Raw genomic sequence first — 10,335 nt, forward strand, 5'->3', positions numbered from 1 at the left:
CGGAAATGGATGATAGCAATAATTACGTTACTGTTCCCGATCTCCCATTCATCAAATCAATTTCTGAATTCTCAAAAGTTGTTTTCAACTCAGCCTTACTTTATTCTTCCTACTGAATTATTTCAATTGAAAAAGGACTTTCTGACCCATTCTCCCTTCCTGTTCGAAGGCCTGGATAGCAACACCAGTATGTTAGCAAGTTGTCAACCTGCCCAGATGGTGAGCATCCAAAAATGCTGAAAGAGCTTCAGAATAAACAGGCTGATCTGCTAAGAATACATAGTCCTTCATTAAAAACCATTTATGTGTAAAAGAACTAGAAGTAACAAATATACCTATTTAAAAAAAAAAGTTAATGGGATAAATAACCAGTGGAATTTCAGACCAGTAAGATCCACATTTACCTGAAATTATAAATGAAAATGGAAGTGTAAAATTTCAGGAGAAATTAGGTAACTAAGCAAGTGGGACAGGATGACTAGTGAAGTTGAGGGTCCAGAAAGGCAAAATACTAAACATAGGAAAGAAATGCTCACAAAGTCTAAAATTAGCAATAAAGAAAGTCAACTTGACATTGTTGTGAACAACTCAGAAAGATACTGATCTCAGTGTACAGCAACAGGAAAGAACAAATAATGCTACCACATGTAAGGATAATAGGGAGACTACAACAGTACATGTCATGGCAAATCACTGCTGTTGCCTTATTTGAGATGCTGGATGCAGTACTCATGTAGCCATCTCAAAAAACTCTGCAAGGTAATTAAGGACTCAGAGAGATGTGGAAAAATTTATTGAAGGTGTGGAACAAGACAGCACTTGACACTATCAAATCTCAAGCCATAAACCAAAATACTTCCCCCACAAATTAAACTGGGGCATTCACTGTCATAGGCAGTGACATAGGTGACAATAATACAGCATTCAGAAAGTCAAACATGGATAAATTACATTAAAAAATAATTCTATCACTTTAGTACTGAACAAAATTTCTCTTTATTAGGGGAGAGAAGAGTCTTTGCACTTCTGTGAGAAACATCTGGTTGTAACCACTTGGGATGAAAAGCCAAGCAGCTGGATAATGACTGTGCTCCAGTATTGCATTTCCTATTTTCAGTTCTTGAGACACAGTGCTCAGAAATTAGCTCAACTTTGTTGCTGAGGTCCACAAAACAAAATATATAAGATTTACATATGACACAGCCATCCAGAAGCATTTACAATACTGAGAATGTGAACATGGAAAAAAATCTGTAAAATACCAGCAACATAATTCCTTGAAATTATGTCAACATTTAAAAAATTTTGGCAAACAATTTGCAAGCACTTGAGGATGTAATTGCACAACTTAGGCTGACTTCAGCTATGTAAGTCATGACAGAAGTAGATTCCCATGGGAAGAACAGAACTCAGCTTTTTATAAGCTTATTATTAAGCTTTGAGTATTAGAGTTGTAGGAATATTAGTAGCAAAGTACCTTATGATTAAACAGGTAATAGTATTGTCCTGTGAAGGAGTAATTTCTAAACCACAGAAACAGATCAACAATTTTGGAAAAACAAACAAACAAACAAACAAACAATTCCCCTTGTCACAGTTTCCAAATAACTGTGTAATTTGAAACCCTTATCCTGCCCCCTTTTGTCCCCCATATACAATAACATAAAGATACTGCCCATTCAGGAAAAGCACTGTGCATATGTTGCTCCAAAGCGTGAAACAAAGCAAGAAAAATGATAAATCTGGAACATAAAATTTAATTGCACATGTGAATATCTAAATTTTCTGACAGACAGACTACTACTAAAAAGAGAGCATCCTTTTAATGTTTACACTTGAAGGCATTAGCTACCTGGATTATAGATTGCAATCATAAATAAAAATCCTCTGCTTCTAAATAATTCATATGCACTGACAAAAGCCCAGTCTTAAATCTTATAGTTAACTTTTTCTTAGCATTATTTAAGATAACAATGAGTCCTTAAAACTAAACTCACTTCAAGGCTGAGACCAGGAAAAAATATCTGGTACAACAGCTGCTAGAAAAGCTTTGCCTTTTTATACAGGGTTCTGGACTATATCAAACTACAACAGCACTATGATAATCATATTTTATTAGCTTGAACCGAATTGGAAATGAATGTTTGTTCCAAAATTACAACTCATTTCAGAATTTCTGTAAAATGATTTTGAGAGCAGTGATGCAATCAGAGGATCTAAGAGTAAGAAAAATGGAAGCTAATTTCTACTGTTTATCAAAAAATCTTATGGGTGTGGTTGTGACTTCATCCAAAAGTTGTATAAATGCAATTAAACGCAATTGCAAAATAATCACTTCAAGAATGATATGAACTGCAAAGTGTACCTGGCAAGACTATTACAAATAAATCATGCCATAGCAATATCACTCTATACAGCCTGAGCTCCCTTGAACCAGTAAATTGCACAGGTCCTTCCTTTTCTGAGAATACCTTATAGCCCTCCTTGCTCCTGCCCAGGGAGCAAGCAGCCCAGAATCTGCCCTTGGAAGAAGAGAAAGAGCTCCAGTCATGCCTCAACAGAAACAATTTCCTTGAAGTACAGCCACAGACCAGAGGTGTCCCTCTCAGCAACAAGGACAACTCAGCAAGGTCTTGAGGGCAGCAGCTTGTGTGTGTCAGAACATTCCCAGTTTTGCTGGTATTTCAGAGGGAGTAATCAGCTTGTGTGTGTCATCAAACCCGAGCTCACTTAGCGTCCACTTGCTGGGAGCCAGGAACAGATTGCAGAGGTCAGCACACGCCGCAAAAGCTTGGTCAGCCCATTCCTAGGGGGCTGCCACTCTGGCACTGTTCACAGGATCTGAGCTAGCTGAGGTTACAGGGACATAAAAATAACCATTTGGAGTTAGACCTGGGCTCGTGTGCTCCAGTGTCCTGCCTGCTTGGCCAGAAGTGATGCTTATTAGAAAACCCAACAATATGGAATTACAGCACTATGATTTCCCAGTGATATATCCTCTCAGAATCCTGCAAGAAAGGAAAAGAAACCCTGCTTCTTTCCTTAAGGAGGTGATCTTGTGGACAGCAAATGCCCAGAATAGGTACATCCCTCATGCAAGGCAGCAGCAGGGTTTTTGCTCTAATGAGGAATGCTCTTCTGCATTGCAGCTCCTGGAGGTAATGAAGGAGCACTGACTCAATTAAAAAATAATGAAAAAAAAAGACCCCACTTATGTCTGTGACTCTGACAAAACAAAAGGGCTTTCAAATCTGTGTTGCAAGGTTTTCTTTCCTTAACAAAAGCTGGAGCTGCATTTCAGATCACTCCCCTTTGAACATACTGGTACAAGCAAACTGACAGGAGTGAACATTGCACCAGCTTGTTGGAATAAGGAGAGAGGTGTGCAGGCTGAATGATGTTAGTATTTAATATGTTTATCATATGTCTATATATACATACCAACATAAATATGCTTTATATAATAATGTTACAATAGAATAAATCATTCACGTATATAAAATTATATAAATGTATTACAGAGTCCCAATACACTAATACTGATCCATCACCTGTGACAAGGTTATTTACATTTTATGTAATTTTTGTTCTGAGGAAAAGTAGAAGCTAATGAAGAATAATCTCCTTCAAGTAAGGCATATAAACAATTGCTTAATAATTCATAGGAGTTGCAAGTAAGGAAGCATCCCCCTTCTTGCCCTGCAGAGCAGCCCCAGGCAGATAGCTCACAGAATAGGAAACATACTCTGTAAGTGCCAAGAAATGCAGCTGATTGAAATAATTCTCTCCCTTTCCACGAAGACAAACTATACATTCAGTCATTTCTACTGCTGTAAAAAGTCAAAGTGACAGTGACAAAATATAATTGAACATATTATCTTCTTTTCAAAGTCACAAGGACATTATAGAACAGAACAAAAGAAGACAAGCAAAAATGGCAACTATGAGCAATTTCCACTTTCCTTCACTCCTCCTAGGGAGCTCTGACCCTCAATGGCACTCAAGCTGTACTTCTGTTTTCTGATTTTTGTACTGTACTGCCTGCCAGAAACCTCTGGAAAGTCACCATCACAAACTTTAAGGTTACATAATATTTTATATCTCCTTTGTTTATTTCTCTCCATGGTGCTTCGTGCTATGAAAAGAAAGAAATACTCCCTCTTGTCTGCTACTAATTCTCTAACTGAGGAACTTAAAAGGAGTATGTATTTAATGATTGCATCATTTCTACTCAAGCAGGTTGCAGAATGGTAACTGATAACCTTCTGCCTACTCCTATTTTTTCTATCTGTGTTTCAAAGAATATCTGCCTTTCCCTCTTTCAAGCCCTTTGGCTTTAGTAGCTGTGTGGAACCAGCTTTTATAGTAATTTCAGTTATACATAGTGGCAACTAAATAACAGGAAAAATTATTTCCAAGATTTCCAAGAACCTCTCCAAGGGAGAGGTAGAAAAGAGAAGAGTTACCAAAAAAGAGCTACCAAAATTCCCAAACATGTTTTTTTTTGAAAGATCCAGAAATTGGGATAGATTTGGGAAAGAATTTTAAATGAAAAATATGTTTGAGACTTATATTGTTGAAACACCAAATTTAGATATTTCAAAATGAAGCACTGTATTTTGGAAAGATCTAAATTTAAGAAACCACTGGGAGGAGATGCTTACCAGAAGGAGCACCTACTCAGGGCAGTGCATGCATAAATTCTAGCATGCTCATTTCTTCTTTTTCATAATCATATGCCATCAATTTTTTATTTTTTTCTGGATTCCTTTTAAAGTTTCTTGTATTTTCCTTCTTTTTTCTCACTGTATATCACTGACTGATCTTAATCTTTATGAGTAACAACTCATTCAAAGGGAACAGATCTTTACTCAGTTTTATGGCTAATCTGATAACTCATAACTAAAAATAGTACTGACACATCAGGAAGTGCAGTGAGGCAAAGGGAACATGCCAAGATTGCATTCACTGCATAAATGGCTCCAATAAACAACTGGAATTGTAAGAATTCCTATGCAACAGTGAATCCATATTCCTCTAGCATTAAAAAGAAAAAAAGCACTTTCCTGAAAGCTTTTTATGTACAGTGAGTACTCAGATACCTCCAACCCACCAAATGAGACAATATGCCTGAATAAAACCCCACCCACAATTCTTTTGCCAGAAAGGAGACTTTTCCAAATTCAGACTTTCACACTGGTTGCTTTGCCAAGTTTATATTAAAAATATAGATTCTCCTAAAGAAGTAGAAATAATAACCTTGTACATGTTTTATCAAGCACTGCCAGTTTGAAACATTAGGAATTCTGTTCATTACCTGCACTGTATCACAGCAGAAATTAAGAAGATACCTGTGTGTGTGTATGCGCCTGACATGGAGGAGTTACACCTGAGAGAGAGGAACACAGGCTGTGTAAACACACATTTACTGTTAAAAACTCCTTTCACTGAGATTAGCATGATATACCTAACAATCTATAAAACTTCACTGCAGTACAACAGCAAGTGCTGCTGCTTCCTCAGAGTAGCAGGCCAAGGCCTGAATGCCACCCACCACCACTGTGCTTTACAAAACTTATTACAGTTTTGGCCTGTGGCAAATACAAATGATCCACAAAACCAGTACTGCTGTTCATTTTCTTTTCCAACAGCGAGTTACTACAGTTCACTCTATTGGTTTGCTTAGATGTTAGTTTTCTTTGGTGGAAATAAAACAGTACAGAAAGAAAAAGGAGGAATCAAACAGATTTTTCATTAGGTGAGTAAAAGAAAATATACGTTTTTGTCCAAGATGTATTGGAATAACAGCCTTTTCCATGTGCTTAAAGAGAGTAAAGAAATTACATAACTTTTAAATTTAAGGATCACCATCTAAATTTGCATAAGCTCTCCAGACATTCATGTGAAATATAAGAATGAAAACACTATGGTCTTCAGAGTACGTAGAAAATTATTTTTAATTTATCCTTCCAGGAATACTAGCTACAGACTTGATTGCTTAGCAAGCAGCGCAGTTAAGCCATCTGAGGACAGAAGCATGACCTTTATGTGACCAAAGTCAGCTAAGCAGTATACCTTTAATACTGGATTGAAAGCACCCTAACAAGTATAGAAGCAGAATTTTAATATTGTCCTGCTTATGCATTATTTTTCAATTCTTCAGAAGTAAAGAAAATAAATTCTTCCATTCTGGAAACCCCAGAACTTTTTTTACTTACTTCTACTGAATTTACCTATCTCAGTACTTTCAGTTTCCTGAAGAGCAACTGCTAGTAGTGCAATCTGGAAAATGCAGTTAAAAAGAGCCTCAGAATATCTCCCTTATATTGACCATAATTGCAAGATTCCCTATTATTTCAATGTTCCACCCCCTCTCCTGTTTTATAATACTTTTCATTACAACCATCAACTCAGAAAGAAGAATACTGTGATACTTGGAACATACTGTGACACAAGATTAAAATGTTTGTACAACAGTTCTATATATACATGCAGAAGCAATTTGTGGTGATGGCAAAACCTGGAATCATTCACCATCCACCTTAACAGGGAAGCTGAAAAATACAGGCCTCTTCTAACACCTGAGGAGGACATGAAATCCACTAAGACAGACTGGAATTTTGATGGGGAGGCAGGAGCTCACATGGACCACATTTTCACTGTGCTAAAAGACTACAAGTGTTCATTAATTTTAAACATAACTTTTGTTTTAAAGTTTTTTTTAATGTGTTTTAACACAGGAGCATGCTGCCCAGGGAGGTGGCGCAGTCTCCATCCTTGGAGATACTCAAAATCCCAACAGAGAGAGAGTCTTGAACTCTAGCTGACCCTGCTTTGAGCAGGGGAGGGTGGAGTAGATGACCTCTCAGGGCACCAGATGTGCCCATCAGCCTCAGCTATTTGGATTCCCAAACAGCTCTGGGTTGGACAGAAGTTTGAATGAATGACCAGGACAATGAATCTCCTTAGTGCTGCAATAATCATCTGTTTTATGGCACTCAGGTGCAGAGGTAAATGGTTATTACAATGCACTTAAGAGTTGGATCTATTTCAGAAGCTGAGAAAGTAATTATCTATTTTTTTGTTAAACCTTTTCAGAAGGAAAGGAAACCATGCAAGTTTATTATTTATTTTGTAACTTCACATTAGTCTGTATTTCTTTGGATGAAATTTTGCTCGACAACTTAAACTTAAAAAAAATGGTTTTACAGAATTGGCATTTTTACAGAACAAGTGTCATTGATATGGACTACTGTTTTGATTTAAATCTACTACTTTTATAGCTTAAGCAGTACATAACAGTGCTGACACAGCTATGTTCAGATGAAGTGGGTAGATGTCACCAGGGTGTTCCACGTACCACGAATCCAGATGCCTTTCCTGCTGGAGCTCTGCAGAGCTCTTAGTGCTGCCCTTAGCAGAGGTGAGTAAGGGCCAGGTCAGCTCCAGGGCTCCCTCAGTTTATATTATTTAGTTCTCACTAAACCTCCAAGAGCAGCAGTGTTCCAAAAAGCTTATTAGAATATACCAGCGGTGGATAAAAGAAGTTATGTGATAGTGGATAAAGCTTTATAATCTCTTAGAAAAGTCCCACAGTTCTCCACAAAACTTACTTAATTGCTTTGTCATTTGTGCTTGTTAGTGTTTCTGGAAAGCCACTCTGAGGAGTCAGAAACAGCATTTGCAGGGGGGGAGATGGAAACCAAAGGGTCCCTTACCAGGCACACAGACCAGGGACTCATTGCAGGACTTTCAGTACCTGCCAGGCCTGTACCTCAGCCTGCAGTGAAGTACTGGATTGTTCCTGGCATTTATAATGACAAAACCTGTGCCTGAATTCTGGATGATAATATTTTTCCTTTGGAAAGAGCAACCTCAGAAAGCTCTGTGTGTGGAGATTGGTGACTGTGCAGGAGGTGGCTCGCTTTCTGCATTTATGGAAACCAAATAAATGCCATTTTAGCTGGTGCTGCAGTTACATTTCAATGATCAAATTGCCCACGCTTACTAAAGCCTTTTCTTATGGAGTTTGCACTCAGCAAAGACATGATAGGTGATGTGCTAGAGAAAGGAACAGCCAGTTCTGGGCACAGTATCACAGAGATGAGACTTAATCTGTAGTTGAAAAAGCTGCATTAGACATTGACCTGCACATTTATGCAGGTACTTAATTTTCCAATCTAGGGCAGCATGCCTGCAAATTACATTTGCCTGCTGCTTAGCTTGGGCAGCTGCAACTGCTCTGTTTCCTTGTTCAGGGAAGAGGGTTGTACTTTACAAGAGGAACTTGGAAGCTCTCAAGCTGAGACAAACCTGGCAGTTTGACCAGGAGCAAACAGAACACTTCATGTATCTTGGCATAAACAAACACTGCCCTCAGATGTTCCCTTTCAAAACCAGACATGGAGGTGTACGGAGGGGGTTGTTGCAGTCTCTTTGAAACTCTCTACAGCTCAGCACTTGGCACTTAAAAAAATTTATTATTATAAAATAAATATATTCTGCACATTTTAAGAAATAGCCAGAAATTGTAAGAACTCATTAAAATTTGTTCTGTATCTGTCCTGTGGACCATGTTTGGGCTCTGGTTCTGTTCACTGAAGATGAGTTAGCCAGCTGCTTCTGCTGTTACTGACTCCAAAGGCAACTCACCCAGCGACTGTGCAGCCAGCCACAAAAATTGGGGTGGGTGTGCTCTGCTGCACCCTCACTGCCCAGGGGATGTGCCAGGTGTTCCCCTGAGACACCTGTGGGATCAGCAGCCTGGGATGGCTGCTGAGAGAGAATCCCCACTGCCCTTCCACCAAAACTTGTCAGGGGAAGGACAGCTCTGACGTTGTGTTGGTGATTCATGGAACAGTGGCCTGTGCAAGCTGGCTTGGAGTGCAGAGAAGTGGAAGTTTCTTCAGAAAACAGCAGGCTGCCAGGTTTATTTGCACCTTTCTCTCTAAATTAAACCAAACTCTGGTTAACAGAGAAGTGCATTAAGAGAAAGTAACTTCTTAATTAAGAGAAATTTGGGAAATTTTGTATCTCCAGAGGAAAGATGAAAGCTTTCAGTATAGACTTGGTAGAGAGCTATGTTGATAGGAACTGTAACACAAGTTGATCATAAATACTGCAGCATATCTTTAATCATTTTCTTGGTTTATAGCAACAGAAGTTCAGATAATGTAAATATTTAGAAATAATTCTGATTTCAACACAACCTTATTAATTAATTTCTCTTATTTTAATAATTGATATAGCACATCTAATTTTTAGTTAAGAACAATTTGTGAAACAATTCTGGTCATATTAATCAACTGCTGGCTCCAAGATGATGAAATACTTACAGCCTCTGGTGGGTTAGTGTGGACTATAAAATGTGCTAAATTAGAGACACGAAAAGCTTGAAATAGCTTTTATGAGGTAGCTTGAGGGAAAACTTAAAATCGTTTGTAGGAAATAGCTTTTATCTACCATTTGGCATTCATTTTGCTAAAGCTGTAGATTACATTTCCTTTTGTTAAGAATAGAGAAATAAACAGGGATTAATTTATGCAGCTAAGAGATTAATGTGAGCATAAATCTTTCCTTTTAATAGAAATTCCTCCCATTTTAATTATTGATAACAGTTCAACTTGCTCAAAAGGGGAAAAAATAGCATTTTAAATTTATTCTGCTTCTTTTACTCTGCACTTTTTCATGGGTGAGGAAAAAGGACTATTCCTGTTTTTCTCTCTACGCTTTCCGATTCCCCTGCCCAAAGGCATCGGCAGCATTGTTTTCTTAGGGAAAACATACGAGGAGGGGGCTACATTTCTGTACCTCACTAACAATCCTGATTGAACTGCCCACCAGGTTCCCATCTCCATTTTCACCCGGAGCAGCAGCAGCTCTGGCAGGGAGCGATGCGCTGTCCCTGCTCACTGACACAGCAGCACTGACGGGGGCCCCGGGGTCACCCGGCTCTTCTACGGGACGCAGAGCGGGTCCAGCGGGAGCTCCCACCGGGACAGCCGGGCCAGGCGAGGCTGCGGCGGCTGCACTATCTCGGGGCAGTTATCTCGGGGCAGTATCTGGGTTCAGTATCTCAGGGCAGCGCCCGGGCCGATGGGCCCGGCCAGGCTGAGCTGAGAGGCGTCAGTGCCGCGGGCACACACAGCGGTGCTTTCACTTTGGGCGTGCAAATGAAGCAACAACGCCCCTAAAATAACTTCGCGTCACCTCGTCCCAGTGTTTTATCTCTTCTGCTCGCAAACAGCCGCGGCCTGCGCGGCCCCCTCCGCTCTCCGGCGGGGTCAGAGCTCCCCCTCCCGAGGCACCACGGCCTCGCTGCTCCCCCGCACCGCT

General features: G+C 39.5%; 1 protein-coding gene across 1 annotated transcript in view; it reads left to right on the plus strand.

The window, feature by feature from the left end:
- Window positions 1–7,323: 7,323 nt before the first annotated feature.
- SLC35G1 (solute carrier family 35 member G1) overlaps window positions 7,324–10,335 on the plus strand; it is an 8,784-nt gene continuing 5,772 nt past the window's right edge. The window contains exons 1-3 of the mRNA XM_014309099.2: window positions 7,324–7,423; window positions 7,643–7,790; window positions 9,844–10,070. Of these exons, the coding sequence (XP_014164574.1) occupies window positions 7,324–7,423; window positions 7,643–7,790; window positions 9,844–10,070 (475 nt within the window). The remainder of the gene's footprint in view (window positions 7,424–7,642; window positions 7,791–9,843; window positions 10,071–10,335) is intronic.

This window comes from Geospiza fortis, unplaced genomic scaffold (assembly GCF_000277835.1).
Source record: "Geospiza fortis unplaced genomic scaffold, GeoFor_1.0 scaffold130, whole genome shotgun sequence".
NCBI classification, from domain to species: Eukaryota; Metazoa; Chordata; class Aves; order Passeriformes; family Thraupidae; genus Geospiza; species Geospiza fortis.